The following is a 16,349-nucleotide window of genomic DNA, read 5'->3' on the forward strand; positions in this document are numbered from 1 at the left end:
TTGTGAAGGCCAACCCACATCAGCCCACCACTGATGTGCAGCACCTACCTTTGTTCAGGGTGATGGTTAGGATTCAGAGTTAAGAGAAGGGAAGGGAAGGGAAAGTTGTTAAATTGCTTAATATGTTGGAGCTTAAAAACACGGGCTGTGTTGCGGCTCCTCTGTACTGAACAGCAGCCATTTGGCCGTCGATAAGTTAGTCGTTTTCAAAATCGTATACCCATGTATTGACATTCATTTGAGTCAATTCTCTCACCCTTTTCTTCCACACAGTCTTTTATTTGTAAATAATAAAAATGAACTCTCGAATATAAAACATACACATCGGTAGAGCCACATCTGTTATACAAACAAGAAATGTAGCAGTGAATACTTCTTCCCTAGATATGGTGTGTTGAGGGGGTACCCATGGACTGTAAACAATCAGTATCATGGAGTAATACTGACAAAGGAAAGGGCAGTGGGCCGCACCGCAAGAGGTTCAACTGAGAGGTCAGCAAACAACGTTTTCATTGGCTTTAAAGTTCAGTCCAAACCATGAGAAAATAGGGGGATTAAAGTGTTGCGGTTAAAGAAACAAGATGGAGTGTGTTGCAAATAGTCGTGTTGGTGTTGGCTGCTATTTCGAGAAACTGAAAGGCCTGTTGGCTCCCTCTTGTGGTTGGGCACCGCTCAGCGTCTCTCGCAACACAGGGCATGGGGCTCTGATCTGTTTCCATAGGACCAGGAATGTTTGGATCGTTTTGTGTGTGTGTGTGTGTGTGTGTGTGTGTGTGTAAATATTGTCAAACTTCTCCCCTTGACTCATATTTACAACGTGTGTGTGCGCATAGGTAATGCGTGTAGTCAGATACACTCATTTGATAATCATATATCTATATCTTTATCATTTCTGTCAAGTCATAATTTTACTTCATATACATTAAGCTCTGTTTTTTTATACACACATTCTCTACCTCTGTTTCTAGTCCCACTGTCATAGACTACTGTTAAAGCACCTAGATCCTCAGATAACTAGGGGGTTCCAGTTTGCTCAGTACTATTATACAGCACTGCTCTCCAAAGGGTTCAAAAGGAACAAAATAAAATAAAAAAGGCTTTTGGAGACTTCCTAATATGGAAATTCGTACCCAGAGTTGGAGGTGTGGCCTGGGCGGAGCTTATTCCCCCGGTGTCCGCCCTTGGATGGCGGATGGCTTTTCTGTTTGTATTCATATTCAGTACGAGCAAACTGTACAAGTACATGCAACATACAAGCTGGCCTAAAGTATGTGGAACTAACACACATTTAGTCTCTTTTTTTTAAAGTAATTTGTCTGGCTTTTGTTTTACAAAAAAAATGTGCATGCAGCTTGGGTCGGGGTCCCGAGTCATGCTGCGCCTGCCTCGCTCGCGGGGGCGGGACGAGAGGGGGGTGTGACAAGACCTCTGCAGGTCTGCAGACCACCGTCACTCGAAAACCAAATACACACACAGGGAGTCTGCACCACATGGTACCTTTCTGAACTCTAGGCAAATATAATAAAATATATCTAACCATAATTTGGCCTCTGTTTTTCTTTCTCTTTCATAATCAATCCGTGTCCAAAAAAATTATCAAGCTTTTGTGCTTGCTTTGATCTTCGGACAAGTGTTTTTTCCACCTGTGCAGACTCCCTTCCCTAACAGATTGTGCAACCATGCCAACCCTCACAGACACCTGTAGTGACGCCATGACGGCATCAATGCTGAAACACATTTTGATGGGCAACTGTCGGCTGGGCATCATCAATCTTTTCTCTTTGTCTCCTGCACGCTCTTTATGGCCTCACAATAACCTCTTCACTGATTGGCTTCACCAAGCCTGGGCTGACATCCCTTGTGCCACCTAACATAATGGGCTGCACGAGTCCCTTCTATCTCAGGAGCACGTGCCATAACACACTCAACGGTGGGAGAGGAGGAAAGGACAAAGAGGAGACAAAGAAAGGAGATGTCAGAGAGGAGGACGAATACAAGAGGTGAGACTCAGGAGTAAGGCTCCAGCAGGCCAGAGAAAGGTGGGAAAAGGGAAAGGAGGGAGGCATGGGAAGTGATTGTCAGAATCCAGGTAAGCTCTGATTGGCTAGTTCTCTATCTCCTTTCCTTCCTTTCTCTCTCTCTCTATTTATCTATTTTTCTCTCTGTCTGATTTGCTCTATTGCCCTAAGGGAAATTGGCCCTAGGTATGTGGTCATGCACTCTGGTCATTTGTGGTCCATTTGGGGTTGTGGTTGCGTTGCGGTCACTAAGAGCGCATATTAGCTGGTCCTGAGCTGTCCAGGGATGTTTGGGATGCCCGCCGTGTGAGCGAGGCTAATGTAGGGTCCACCAACGAGGAAGGGGGAAACAGTTTGTACCAGCCAATCACTGTGCTAGAGAGGTCCAGTTCCTCCAATAGGATCTGTGCAACTCCCATGAAGCATTTGTGGTCCAGTCGCCCGTAGTCGCCCCAGACTATTACCTGTGGACGGTGAGAGAGATATGTTAGGCCAAGGAAACACGCATGCACAAACACACACAGTACAGCTCCATGGATTTATTACCTGGAGGATCTTCCCCTGTGGGCTCTCTTCAAACAGCAGGGCCTGCTGGTAGAGTGGCTCCAGGGTTTTACGTGCAATCTTGGTTTTCTTTTTGGCTTTACAGGCCCCGTTATCCAGCAGGTACACCTTGACATAGGGAGCTGCAGCGAGAGAGAGGTGTGGGGAGAAAGGAATGAGGGTATGGAGAACAAACACACTTATCTGTCTGTGTGTGGGTGGGTGGGTGGGTGAGTGCGGGCATTTGTGCTTTTGTGCTTTTTGTGTGTGGTACCTGGGAGTGATCTGGACCCTGGTTTGGGGTTAAGGCCACGTGCCCTGATCACCTCTACCTCCAGCTGGCCTTTTTTATCCATCATTCCAATTTGAACATCTCCTGTAAAACACACAATATATCTCATCCAGTTCTATGAATGTTTCATACTGCATGTAGTGTATTATGTCAGGTTACACAAGTCCTTTGTGCCACTCACCCATGGCAGGTGTGGCTAATGTTTGCCGGCCCACCAGTTGGGCGGGGCCAAGGCCATCCAGGAAATCACTAAACTGACTGTCAGCCCCCAGCCTCATCCCCGAGAAGATTAGACTGGAATACACACACACACACACACACACACACACACACACACACACACACACACACACACACACACACACACACACACACACACACACACACACACACACACACACACACACACACACACACACACACACACTGGGGTTAGACTACTGAATAATGTTAGACTGGATAAGCATTGAGAATGACACTACCGCTACAGTCAAAGAGTCTGAGAGAGGCTAGAGATACTGACTTCCCCTCAGAGCTGTAGCTGTTCATGCTGCCGTCGGTGGAGTCTCTGCTTGCCTGGCGGGGGTACTCTACAGCCATACCCACCTCTGTACTCCGCTGGATCTGGATTCTGTTCTTTTTCTTGCCCTTCTTCTTGGTATCCACCCCCACTGCTTCTTATTGCACACACACAGCAAACACACAGTAAACACACAACCATGCATGAACAATACCAACAGGTGTTCAGGTGGGTGCTGGATCCAGGGCGTGTGTATGATCGTCTTGTTTTTGTGGTCTGTTCGTGTTACCTTTCTGGGAGGTGAGCTGTGAGGTGCTGCAGCTGCGTCTGGAGGGCAGGCCCACGATGGCCACCACCCGTTGGCTGAGGCTGGAGCGCCGCTTCTTGCCCCCGCCCAATGCTGTATCTGATTGGCTGCCGTCTGTGTGCTCAATGCCATAGATCTCACCGCTCACGCTGGTGCTCTTCAACATGCTCTGGCCTGACGCACGGACCGCCTTGCTACACATACAGACAGACAAATACATGTTGTAGACATTACTGCAACACACAGGAGTGTGTGTGTGTGTGTTTGTGGTTCTATTTACTTGAAGCGTCCCCGGGGTCTCTCTGACTGGATGGACATGTAGCTGGTACTACTGATGCGGGAGGCACTGCTGGTGCGAGAGATGGCTGACACGTCGCTGACATCACTGTCTGAAGACTTGCGGGATACATTCTCACAGCTGGTTCTCCTCTGGTCCTTATACAGCTAGAGAGAGAGAGAGGACGATAATATATATATATACATGTTTTTAATGGCAATAAACTGAATTGTTTTGAATTGAGAGGGGGGGAGAGATGAGTGAGGGGTGAGAGAGGCAAGATTAAGATGGAGAGTGAGAGAGAGGGGAACAGAGAGAGATGGTGAGAGGGAAAGAGATATGGGACCCGAGAGAGAGAGGGACATAGAGAGATGGAGGGAGGGACAGAGATATGGGGAGCGAGAGAGAGAGGGACAGAGAGAGATGGTGAGACAGAGATATGGGGAATGAGAGAGGGACAGAGATATGGGGAATGAGAGAGGGACATAGATATGGGGAGCGAGAGAGAGGGACAGAGAGCGATGGTGAGAGGGACAGAGATATGGGGAGCGAGAGAGAGGGACAGAGATATGGGGGTTGAGAGAGAGAGGCATAGAGAGAGATGGTGAGAGGGACAGAGATATGGGGAATGAGAGAGGGACAGAGATATGGGGAACGAGAGAGAGAGGGACAGAGATATGGGGGGCGAGAGAGAGAGGGACAGAGAGAGATGGTGAGAGGGACAGAGATATGGGGAATGAGAGAGGGACAGAGAGAAATGGAGGGAGGGACAGAGATATAGAGAGCGAGAGAGAGGGACATAGAGAGATGGAGAGGGACAGAGATATAGAGAGCGAGAGAGAGGGACATAGAGAGATGGAGAGGGACAGAGATATAGGGAGCGAGAGAGAGGGACATAGATATGGGGGGTGAGAGAGAGAGATGGGGGAAGGACAGAGATATGGGGTGCGAGAGAGAGAGAGAGAGAGAGAGAGGAACAGGAAGAGATGGAGAGGGAGAAAGACAGGGGGTTGACCTCTAGTGACAGGTGCCTGACCTCGCGTTTGCTCTTAAGCGCCCTCTCCAGGTCCCTGCCGGAAGTGGAGGGAGCAGCAGAACTGTAGGAATCCCTCTTCTGCACCTTCATCTGGAGCTGACGAACACGTTCCTCCGCTGCTAGAGCTACACACACACACACACACACACACACACACACACACACACACACACACACACACACACACACACACACACACACACACACACACACACACACACACACACACACACACACACACACACACACACACAGGAATGAGTAAAAATAAGCACACACACATATCACGCACTCAGGTTTACAGAAAAAAATAAAGTCAAGAAAGCCACAAACCTTGTTCTACGGGGCTGCTACTCTTGTCGGGGACCTGTGGGAGGTGTCTGACCCTGCGAGCTGCTGACGAGGACGTCACTGAGGAGGACAGAGACACACCACCTTGGAGGGGGCCCCTGAGAGAGAGAGAGAGAGAGATGAAAGAGAGAGGATGAAAGAATGAGAGAGAGAGATACAACAAGGGGATGTATCGCTTCATGGAAATCCTGCAGCACAAACTATTCCCTCACATTCAGTGAGCTCCAAAAGTATTGGGACAGTGACCATTTTTTTTTTTTTTCAGCTCTGTATTCCAGTACTTTGTATTTTAAATGATACAATGACTATGAGGTTAAAGTGCACTGTCAGCTTTAACTTGAGGGTATTTTAATATATATCGGGTGAACCGTTAAGAAATTACAGCACTTCTTTTGACAGTGTCCCTCCATTTTAGGGGACCAAAAGTATTGGGAAAAATGTACTTATGTGTATTAAAGTAGTAAAAAGTTATATTTGGTCTCATATTCATAGCATGGAATGACTAGATCAAGCTTGTGACTCCTTGGTTGTGGATAATCCTGAACGAATTATGGATAATGAGGCACACAAATGCCATACCCCTGAGACATGCCAACCTCTCACCAATAATAACAGGGGAGTTTATCATGTCTTGGGGATATGATATTTGTGCGTCTGTAACTCTCTCACTCTTTATTCACAATATTATCATCCTTCCAGAAGATATAGTCCCGACACAAATCTAGGGTTCTACCCAAGCCGGCTGGTCGTACGTTCTAGCAGTTCTGTTGCCAGAGCCGCGACCCTGTCGTTCAGTCTTTTTGTTCTGTTTTTATGGACGTGGCCCGATCTAAATGTTCTACTGCCATACTGACTGGCAGTTGTTATCCCTTGCTAGCTAGCTAGCCAACGACAGCTAACTTACAGTCACGACAAACAGCAAGAACAACAAAGCAGCTGCATTTCCGTTTGTCTAAGATGTTCTCTAGTGACATTTATTTGGAGACATCCATTACAATGAGTTAATGAGGTGTGATTTCGCCTGACATTGAAAATGTGCTCTCTCGTCAGGACACTGATGTTCAAAGGACCTAACCAAGACCACAGCTAACGCAATCACTTCAACTGAAGCTGGAAAGACTGCCAAATAGCTGCACGTAGTTTTCAAGTGATATTTCTTTGTATATATCCATAAACATGATTTCGACTGGCTGAGAAACGCTGCCTGTCTGTCTCGTCTCGACTCGTTCATTACTATGGGACAGCTGGAGATCGAATTTGAATATTGAAACATGTTGTAAATATTCGGAGAGACAAACAGCAATGGTTGTACAAATCTCCGCTGTTGAAAACGAAATGTTAGTCTAAAAGAAATGTGAGTTAACGTCAAGATACTTTTATAAATAGCCTGGCTGGGCAGATTAGACAGTGGATTGTGCAGTCAGATGGAACAGAGTAAATAGGCATTTTAACAACATAGATTTAGCCGGTGGTAACTTGTGGAATAGACACAAATCAGCATTCAGGATTAGACCCACCCATTGTATAAACACACGCGACACATACACTTACACACACAACCCACCACACATTGGCACAGCGCTGGAGTACAACGTCAAATAAATAGTGTGTCTGCATTAAAGGCAGTGGGATCACAGAGGAGGAAGGTAACAGCTCTCTCTCTCTCTCTCTCTCTCTCACTCTCTCACTCTCTCAGACCACTCCTCCAGGGGGTCAGATGTGAGGGGTCAGAGGTCAGCACCTGTTTGTTGGGGTGAGCCCGGGAACCCCGGAGGTTCCCCTTACCGAGTGGCCGCAGGGGAGGGGACCGTCCTCGGGATGCCCTCAAGATGGAGGTGGGCTTATTCTTGGGACCCCCACACACACACCATACACACTGTGTGCACACCGTCGCACAGCGCAAAGCAGCATGCAAAAAGGAAATAAAAGAATAGAGACAAAAAGAAAAGCAAAGGAAGGAAAGGATGGAAAACATGAAAAAAAAAACATTGTCAAACATGTTGAAATCCGTATAGACACGTAAAAACATATCAGTGAATCCTGGCCCATGCTCTCATGCTAACGTCAGCTTCACCATGCTAACCATGGGTTCAAATCAAATCAAATGTTATTGGTCACACACACATCTTCAGCAGATGTTATTGCAGGTGCAGCGAAGTGCTTGTGTTCCTAGCTTCAACAGAACAGTAGTATCTAAAAACGGTTCACAACAAATCTAAAAGTAAAATAATGGAATTAAGGAATATTTCAATATTAGATTGAGTAATGTCGGAGTGGCTTTGACTAAAATACAGTAGAATAAAGTACAGTATATATATATGCACTGTTGCGCCTTCTCCACCACACTGTCTGTGCGGGTGGACCATTTCAGATCGTCAGTGATGTGTACGCCAATGAATTTCAAGCATTCCACCTTCTCCACTGCGGACCCGTCGATGTGGATAGGGGCAAGCTCCCTCTGGTGTTTCCTGAAGTCCACTATCAGCTCCTTTTGTTGACGTTGAGTTAGAGGTTATTTTCCTGCCAGGGCCCTCACCTCCCTGTAGGCTGTCTCGTCATTTTTGGTAATCAGGCCTATTACTGTTGTGTCGTCTGCAAACTTGATGATTGAGTTGGAGGCGTGCGTGGCCACGCAGTCATGGGTGAAAAGGGAGTACAAGAGGGTGCTAAGCACGCACACTTGTAGGGCCGCTGGGTTGAGGATCAGCGAAGTGGAGGTGTTGTTTCCTACCTTCACCCCCTGGGGGCGGCCCGTCAGGAAGTCCAGGACCCAGTGGCACAAGGCGGGGTTCAGACCCAGGGCACCGAGCTTACTGATGAGCTTAGAGGTACTATGTTGTTGAATGCTGAGCTATAGTCAATGAACAGCATTCTTACATACATTTTCCTCTTGTCCAGGTGGGATAGGGCAGTGTGCAGTGCAATGGCAATTGCATCATCTTTGCACCTATCAAGGTGGTAAGCAAATTGAAGTGGGTCTATGGTGTCAGGTAAGGTAGAGGTGATATGATCCTTAACTAGCCTCTCAAAGCACTTCATGAGTGCTACAGGGCGATAGTCATTTAGTTCAGTTACCTTTGCGTTCAGTACAGGGTACAGGAACAATGGTGGACATCTTGAAGCAGACTGGGATAGGGAGAGATTGAATATGTCCGAAAACACTCCTACTAGCTGGTCTGCGCATGCTCTGAGGACGCGACTATGGATGCCGTCTGGGCCGGAAACCTTGGGAGGTTTAACACGCTTAAATGTCTTACTCGCGTCGGCCACGGAGATGGAGCGCTCACAGTCTTTGGTAGAGGGCCGTGTCGGTGGCATTGTGTTATCCTCAAAGCGGGCAAAGTACGTGTTTAGCTTGTCCGGAAGCAAGATATCGGCGTCCGCGACGTGGCTGGTTTTCCCGTTGTAGTCTGTGATTGTCTGCAGACCCTGCCACATAAGTCTTGTGTCTGAGCTGTTGAATTGGGGTTGGAACTGGTTCAGGGAAGTGAACCAAAAACCGTAAAATAATGACATTTTTCAAGGAACCGAACCAGACCCGAGAGCAAAGGCGATCTATTCTCTACCAGAATTATTGAAAAGCATGGGAACCAGTTAACAATCCCCCCACACAAAAAAAATGCAACAAAGCGCCTATGCAAATTAGAGAACAATAAGATGCTAGTTAAGAATACTATAGTTTCACATTGGAGTCATTAACTACAAAAAGGTAAGCCGTGTTTTTGCTTTAATAACTGGTGCTGCTCTGCACACACAAGCTTGTTGTCTAGCGAGATTATTAGGTAGCTCTGGTCTCGCTCTCGAAAACTCTAGGCACCATTCAGTGTAATGTAATGTAAAACGGAGAGTCATGATCAAGGTCTAGCTCTGGTCCAACACTAGTTAAGTCAATCCATTGAAGTTCAAAGACATTTAAAGTTCCTTCATATAAGCCACTCTTCCGTAGGTATAAATCTGTGGGCCTAATTCAGATAATGCATGTCATAAAAACAAGATGCCCGGCATTATCCTCACCAGGAAAAACAATGTTACACCCAACACTACACTTGTCTGTCCAATGCATGTACCTAGTTTGCCTGCTCCATAGCAAGCTGCTCTATTCATTGGTGAAGTCATTTAATGTCGAGCTAAATTAAAAAATATATATATTTAAGAGGTTTAAAAAGGAACAGAAAGGACTGTAACTTATTTAGGTTCAAACCGGTTCAGAGTTTCTGTTCTGGATGAAATGATTAGGAAAATAAATTGGTTTCAACCCCTGATGCTCACCACTGCAGTACAGTACAGGCACACTCTTAAAAGTAATAGATACCAAATCAAAGTTTAAATAGTGGTACAGTGGATGAACTGGTGAACAGAAAAGAGGTAGACCCCCACTCTAGGATCAGTTTACCCGCAAACCTAAATTGTTATGGGGGAAAACTGATCTTAGATGTCTATGGTGAACTTCATCCTACTCTGGGAACTCATGAGATGGGACAGTCTATGATGTCAGGATGAAACCCACAATGAGATTCACATGCTCAACTCAAGCTTTCACTTTAATCCTGTACTGGTGTGAATGGGAGATTTTTAGGAAAGTTTAAGGATTGGGCCGGAAGTGATGATGTTGAAACACAAAAATCTGGGTATATGTTATGGTTGGCCACCTTACCTGTCTCTGCCAGGGAGCTTCTTTCCTAGAGTGTGACAGGTTGATGAGTCCAGGGTCCGAGTTTGCCTGGGAAATTGGGGGATGAGTGGAAAACAGAAAGAATCGGATGGAGGGATGAATATATGAATGGAGTATGGGAGAGGGGTAAACAGCTGGGGTAAGTGAGAGAAGTCTGATTCTCTATTCGTAATGAATCGGACAGCCTTATGCTCTACAGAAGCCAGCTGAGATATGGATTTGATGTAGCTGCCTCGGTGTTGTAAATACACAACAATGGAATATGGAACAAAGATCATGAAGAAGCATCACACTCTCATGCATTCCTTGAACAAGTACTGTGTGTGTGTGTGTGTGTGTGTGTGTGTGTGTGTGTGTGTGTGTGTGTGTGTGTGTGTGTGTGTGTGTGTGTGTGTCTGTGTGTGTGTGTGTGTGTGTGTACCTCTTCTTTGCACTGAGGTGGTTTACTGTCTCTTGTCTAGGAACTAGACGCTCCATCATCCATCTGCTTCATACACACCACAGACATGAAGGTGATGGGTTGACATGACGAGAAACACAGACACACGTACACAGACAGACACAAACACACCACTTGTGACTTACATAGATTTAAACTCAACTTTGAATCCTGAATGATGTGTCTTTTGTTATGAATATGAAAGACAAACAGTGATAATGAGAAAAGCTCAGTTGGCATGCAATAAACAGACAAAAGCTTCTGAAATCCCTCAATTCATAGACTACAACTCCACAAGCGAAAAGCAAAACAGCACAGCCATTCTTCATGAGAAGAGAGAGGCTGCAAGGATTTTAGAACACAACGTTTACACGGAAGAATGCTAGAACACAAACTAGATTGTAGAACACAGCCTATAGACTGTTACATTCTAGAATCCAAACTACAAGCCACAGTGATTCTAAAGAACAAATTAGAGCCACCAGAATCTACGCCAAAAGACCCTGAGTCCCATTGAACAAAATTATTGATTGGGATACATTTAGGGTTAGAGGTTAGCTAGCTATTTCACTGTGTGTTGGGGTTTAGTACAGGTGTGGGGGTTAAGGTTGGGGTCAGCTGCTAACAGGGGGGATGGGGCCGGATGGGAAGGGGGTACCTGTCGTCTTCTGGGGAGGCGTGTTGGATTAGAATCCTGGGGCTGGCGGGGCGTCTGCGGGGCAGAGACTGGGAGCAGCTGAGACCCGCAGCACCCCAGTGGACACACAGAGAAACACATGATCACCTGCACTCTCATAGGGGCTTTATCGTGTTCATGGGTCTATCATATGTCTGAGTCCCAGTTTAAGGCTGCTATCACAAAAAAGGGACCCTCCCTTTATGTCCTCTCATAAAGTAGCTATGTACAAACACTCACTCCATGAGACCCACCCCCCCTCCCCCACCACACACACACACACGCACACGCACACGCACACGCACACGCACACACACACACACACACACACACACACACACACACACACTAAAAGAGTGTAGGAGGTGGAGTGCAGAGTACAAGTCAGTGGGCTGGTACCTGTTGGGCTCTGGTGAAGGAACACTATGGTTCCTTTCTGGGTTCAGACAGTTGGTGCTAGCGCTCCTAGTCTTAACCCTGTCAAGAGAAGGCTGTAGATCACTAGCCCAATAACATGCCATCCAATGCAGGAGAGGAGAAAACAGGACAGGAGGAGATGCAGAAAAAAGAAGAGAAAAATGGAAAAGAAAGAAATGTTAGATACCCAAATCATAAAGGACATGCTAGTCTGAACCTGGTTTCGAGTGATTAGGTGATCGACTACAGTCACGGCAATGCAAGATGTTGTCAGATAGTCAGGTTGTCTCAGAGACCTGTTCTCCGGTTCTCAGAAGAGTCCTTGACCATGGTATGAGGGCTAAAGGTCTGTCTGTCTGTCAGTCTCTCTGTGTGTGTGTATGTGTGTGTGTGTGTGTGTGTGTGTGTGTGTGTCTGTGTCTGTGTCTGTGTCTGTGTCTGTGTCTGCGTGTGTGTACCATACCTAATGGTGATCTTGTCTGTAAACCTGAGAACTCGTTGTGTGAAAGAGCGGTGCGTTGCCGTGACAACACTGGAGCGCACCATTGAGCTAGTCTTTAGACATGCAGGCAGCGTGGAACTTCACACAAGACAATTAAAAAAAAATCGAAACAAAAGCATGTTATTAAAACACAACAAAAATCAAATTAACAAACAAACGAAGGCCAAGAGCGGGTAAGGATGTGTCTGGTAGCCTACAACTGTGGACAATACTCCCATGGGCAAGATTGCAACAACTGTTCATGGAAGTGCATATTGGACTACTTTCAGTACCGGCTCCAAGTGAATTGATAGAATTCATCCAAGGATATCAGTAAGATGATTAAGATCAGTAAGACCAGGATACAGTATCTGTACTGCAACATTGGTATGAAGTCAAGTGATATTACCTCCTGAATATCAAACTACAAAAGTATAACGTACCACAACAACACTAACTTACAAGATAATTGTGTGTGTACATGGGGGGAGAGACGGGGTAGAAAGTTTGGAGGGGAACGACTTTCCAACACAGCCTCACTCTCTTCTTCCACATACCTGTAAATGTCCTTGTGGATGCTGTTGACTAAGAGAGGCATCTTAGCGGGGAGAGTGTTACTGTGTCTAGAGGCAGTGGTGGAAGAAGTACCCAATTGTCATACTTGAGTAAAAGTAAAGATACCTTAATAGAAAATGACTCAAGAAAAAGTTGAAAGTCACCAAGTAAAATACTACTTGAGTAAAAGTCTAAAAGAATTTGGTTTTAAATATACATATGCATCAAAATTAAATGTAATTGCTCAAATACACTTAAGTATCAAAAGTAAAAGTGTAAATCCTTTCAAATTCCTTATATTAAGCAAATCATTTTAATTTCGGATAACCAGGGGAACATCCCAACACTCAGACGTAATTTCCAAACGAAGGATTTGGGTTTCGCTGGTCCGTGAATCCGCCAGATTAGAGGCAGCAGGGATGACCAGAGATGTTCTCTTGATTAGTGCATGAATTGGACCATTTTCCTGTCCTGCTAAGCATTCAAATTGTAACGAGTACTTGTGGGTGTCAGGGAAAATGTATGGAGTAAAAATTCGAGTACAATTTCTATAGAAATGTAGTGAAGTAAAAGTAAAAGTTGTCAAGAATATAAATAGTGAAGTACAGATACCCAAAACAATGACTTAAGTAGTACATTAAAGTATTTTTAATGAAGTACTTTACACCACTGTCTAGGAGACCTCCTGAGGTGTGATGTGTGTGTGCATGCAGGAGATGGAGATAGAAAAAGGGGAAGAAGGAAGATGGATTAACAGAATGGAAATACAATTCCCAAAGTACTGCTAAAGAAAGACAGGAGAGCAGCATGCCAGCCATGTGGAAGCATGTATGCCAGCCTTTGCCAGTCTCTTCCAGCCATGTACCAGCCAGGCTTTGCCACTTACCTCTATGGGTGGGCTCACTGGGACAGTATTGCACCTTTGTCCAATATCATGGATCTGGTAATGCACTGAACTAGTGTCAAAAAGTGCCCTCTAGTGCTCGAGGCACATTATTACAACCATGAACGGATCACTGTAGCTACATGACGCTAACTCTGAATAACTAGCTGACCCTCGGGCATTGGCCAGGGTCAGCAGAGGCTATGTGCGGTCAGCGGTGGACAGTCCCAGTGTTGACGTCTGATCGGGTGTGTGTTGTGTCACTGTCACATGGGATAGGATGGACACACTGAAATCGCATGTCAATTGCTCTCTCGCACACATTATGACAGAAGAAGAAGCATTTAGATCAAGGGTGAAGTCATGTAAGAAATCTCCACACATCTATATGCAGCTCCAAAATCAATGGAATAAGACAAGGACCACTTAAGATGAAGCGTCATAAGGACGCTGAGAATGAGGATTATGATCATACCTAACACAAATAATAATACATGTCCTGACTCCTGTTTACCTTTTAGTGTGTAGGCACTCTGCACTTTTGCCCCGCATTGATTGGTGGATCAAGATGACCTCACTGTGGTTACCATGGGGATGGATGACACATGAGGAAATAAACAACGGAAGCCAAACCGGAGGACAGAGAAAGAACATAGATACAAAGCTGAGCCAGCGGAGAACAATGGGACAGGTAGAAGTTGCCCCTAACCACAGATCTAGGATCAGATGATTCTATCCCATATTCTAACCCTAACCATTACAGGGGATGAACAAATCTGACCCCGTATCAGTGGTTATGGGCAACGTCTACCTACTCCGACAGGTACACATATGACAGCAAGAGATGCTACGATGCCTTATAACTCTTACTAAACTTTTGTCTCATGGCTATAACTTCATTGTTCTGAGAGTCTTAATCAGCAAACAACTGAGAACAACAAACACGTGAGCAGCCATATCCAAACATAATCCTGACTATTCGTTGTGCTGAATCACAGAAAGGAAGAGAGCAGAAGACAAAGGAAGAAATACAACTAAAGGACCTTTTGAACTGGAAAAGACAAAAGGGAAAAATAAACCAGGGCCACCCGATTGTACACACACGGACACACACACACACACACCTGTCATCTACATAGTCCTGCTCCTGGTAGTGTCCTCCGGCAGAGTCGTAGTAGCTGGTGGGAGAACTAGACCTCCTACTATGGTGGATCTCATCATCCAAACTCCTGACACAGATGAGGGTTGAGAAAGATATGGAGATGAGGAAGAGGGAGAGAGTGCAAAAGAGAGAAGAGGTGGTGGTGGGGGGGGGGGGGGATAGAGAAAAAGCCTTTTAGCTGTGGTAACAGTGTATGTGTTGGCTGTGTTGCCAGTGACAGTAAGAGCAATATTGGCAGCATTACTTATTCTGGGTCACAAAGGCCGAAACACAAACTTGTCCCTGAAGTGCTCTCCTCAACCCGCTCTCTTCATCAACACCCCATCTCCCCCTGTCCTTTCCACTCCCCTCACCTCTGGGTGGGGACGTTGGTGGGTCGTGATCGGCCTCTGCCCTGTTCCTCTCTGTGAGGGGAGACAGATCGAGAGCGATGCTGGGGTGTCCTCTGCTGCTCCGGCACCTCCAGAGTGGTGGCGTGGGGAACCCTCTGCTGCCTCTCCCTCTCCCGCGAGCCTCTTTCGGCTGCTACACAACACACACACAGCCACAGGGGGAGAGAAGCATTGTTCATAAAAGCAAAACATACATACTGTACTGTCCCAAGCTGGCACAATTTTAGCCCTCAGCTCTAATATGACAATACTGATACAAACTACTCATTCCAGTTGAACCCAAGGATACACAGTGTTCCTGCTTTACCAAACAACCTCCTCCTGTGAGCTTATAATGTTCAGCTTGCATAAAGAAGTAATGACCTGCCTGATCCCGAAACAGTGAAAATCTTGCTGCAATCACACTGCAAATAACTAAGGACAATGTGAGTGTTTTTTTTGTCATCTTTAAAGGAGAGGAATGCTTCATAAAGCTGAGAGTGGGTCCCTTTAATCTCAGATTTGCTATTATACCAAAGAAGAATAATGAGAGGTTAGTGGCGGTATCAATTTCTTTCTATCTTCCTCTCTCTCGCTCTCTTTTTTTCTCTCTGTCTTTCACGCACACACATATGCCCACACGCACACACCCACAACCACAGACAATACGGCAGTGAAGTTTCCTGAGTGTTCTGACAACAACAGAACAACATGTTAGTGGTAGAATGTCGATGGAATGTCTCTCGTAGTAAGAAGACAGCATTCCCATGCCTCCACCCACCTTTAGACACAACTGGAAGATGGCGCTGTGGCGGATAGCTATGACCTCCTGACCAATTCTGCTATTTTGTGTGTTTTTCTTATTTTTTTTGCTATGAAGTTAACTTTTTTGGTTCATAATATTTCTGCCATCATTTCCTATGACCGAAAACAGCTTCTGGATATCAGAACAGTGACCATGCCCTAATCCCCGGGACTCGAAAGAGGAAGAGACGGCGCAAGAGAGGCAAAACGGGCGAGCTCCCTGACAAGACTAAGACAGAGGTTAAATGAACCGCCTCCACCCTCTGTTCTATTGGCAAACGTACAGTCACTGGAGAACAAAATGGACGGGACCTGAAGAACTGTAATATCCTATGTTTCTTGGTGTCGTGGCTGAACAAGGACAATATACATCTAGCGTTTTTTTCCTATGCATCGTCAAGGAAGCTGGTGGAGGATCTCCAAGGTTTTGCCTTACTTAGAATACCTAATGATATGCTGCAGACCATATTACAGTATTTACCAAGAGAATTTTAATCTATATTTTTTTTGTAACTGTCTATGTGTAACAGTATAACTTTAGACCA

The 16,349-nt window shown here is 45.7% G+C and overlaps 1 protein-coding gene across 1 annotated transcript in view; it reads right to left on the bottom strand.

The window, feature by feature from the left end:
- Window positions 1-1,905: 1,905 nt before the first annotated feature.
- Window positions 1,906-16,349, bottom strand: part of LOC139381240 (regulating synaptic membrane exocytosis protein 1-like) — a 56,588-nt gene continuing 42,144 nt past the window's right edge. Inside the window, exons 17-33 of the mRNA XM_071124715.1 lie at window positions 14,983-15,154; window positions 14,592-14,696; window positions 13,981-14,044; window positions 12,587-12,660; window positions 11,531-11,632; window positions 11,114-11,191; window positions 10,438-10,503; window positions 9,999-10,064; window positions 5,327-5,442; window positions 4,973-5,118; window positions 3,961-4,124; window positions 3,663-3,874; window positions 3,377-3,530; window positions 3,035-3,147; window positions 2,836-2,937; window positions 2,565-2,704; window positions 1,906-2,482 (exon numbers count right to left, since the gene is read on the bottom strand). Of these exons, the coding sequence (XP_070980816.1) occupies window positions 2,267-2,482; window positions 2,565-2,704; window positions 2,836-2,937; window positions 3,035-3,147; window positions 3,377-3,530; window positions 3,663-3,874; window positions 3,961-4,124; window positions 4,973-5,118; window positions 5,327-5,442; window positions 9,999-10,064; window positions 10,438-10,503; window positions 11,114-11,191; window positions 11,531-11,632; window positions 12,587-12,660; window positions 13,981-14,044; window positions 14,592-14,696; window positions 14,983-15,154 (2,090 nt within the window). The 3' untranslated portion in view covers window positions 1,906-2,266. The remainder of the gene's footprint in view (window positions 2,483-2,564; window positions 2,705-2,835; window positions 2,938-3,034; window positions 3,148-3,376; window positions 3,531-3,662; window positions 3,875-3,960; window positions 4,125-4,972; window positions 5,119-5,326; window positions 5,443-9,998; window positions 10,065-10,437; window positions 10,504-11,113; window positions 11,192-11,530; window positions 11,633-12,586; window positions 12,661-13,980; window positions 14,045-14,591; window positions 14,697-14,982; window positions 15,155-16,349) is intronic.

The sequence above is a fragment of the Oncorhynchus clarkii genome, chromosome 23, assembly GCF_045791955.1.
Source record: "Oncorhynchus clarkii lewisi isolate Uvic-CL-2024 chromosome 23, UVic_Ocla_1.0, whole genome shotgun sequence".
NCBI classification, from domain to species: domain Eukaryota; kingdom Metazoa; phylum Chordata; class Actinopteri; order Salmoniformes; family Salmonidae; genus Oncorhynchus; species Oncorhynchus clarkii.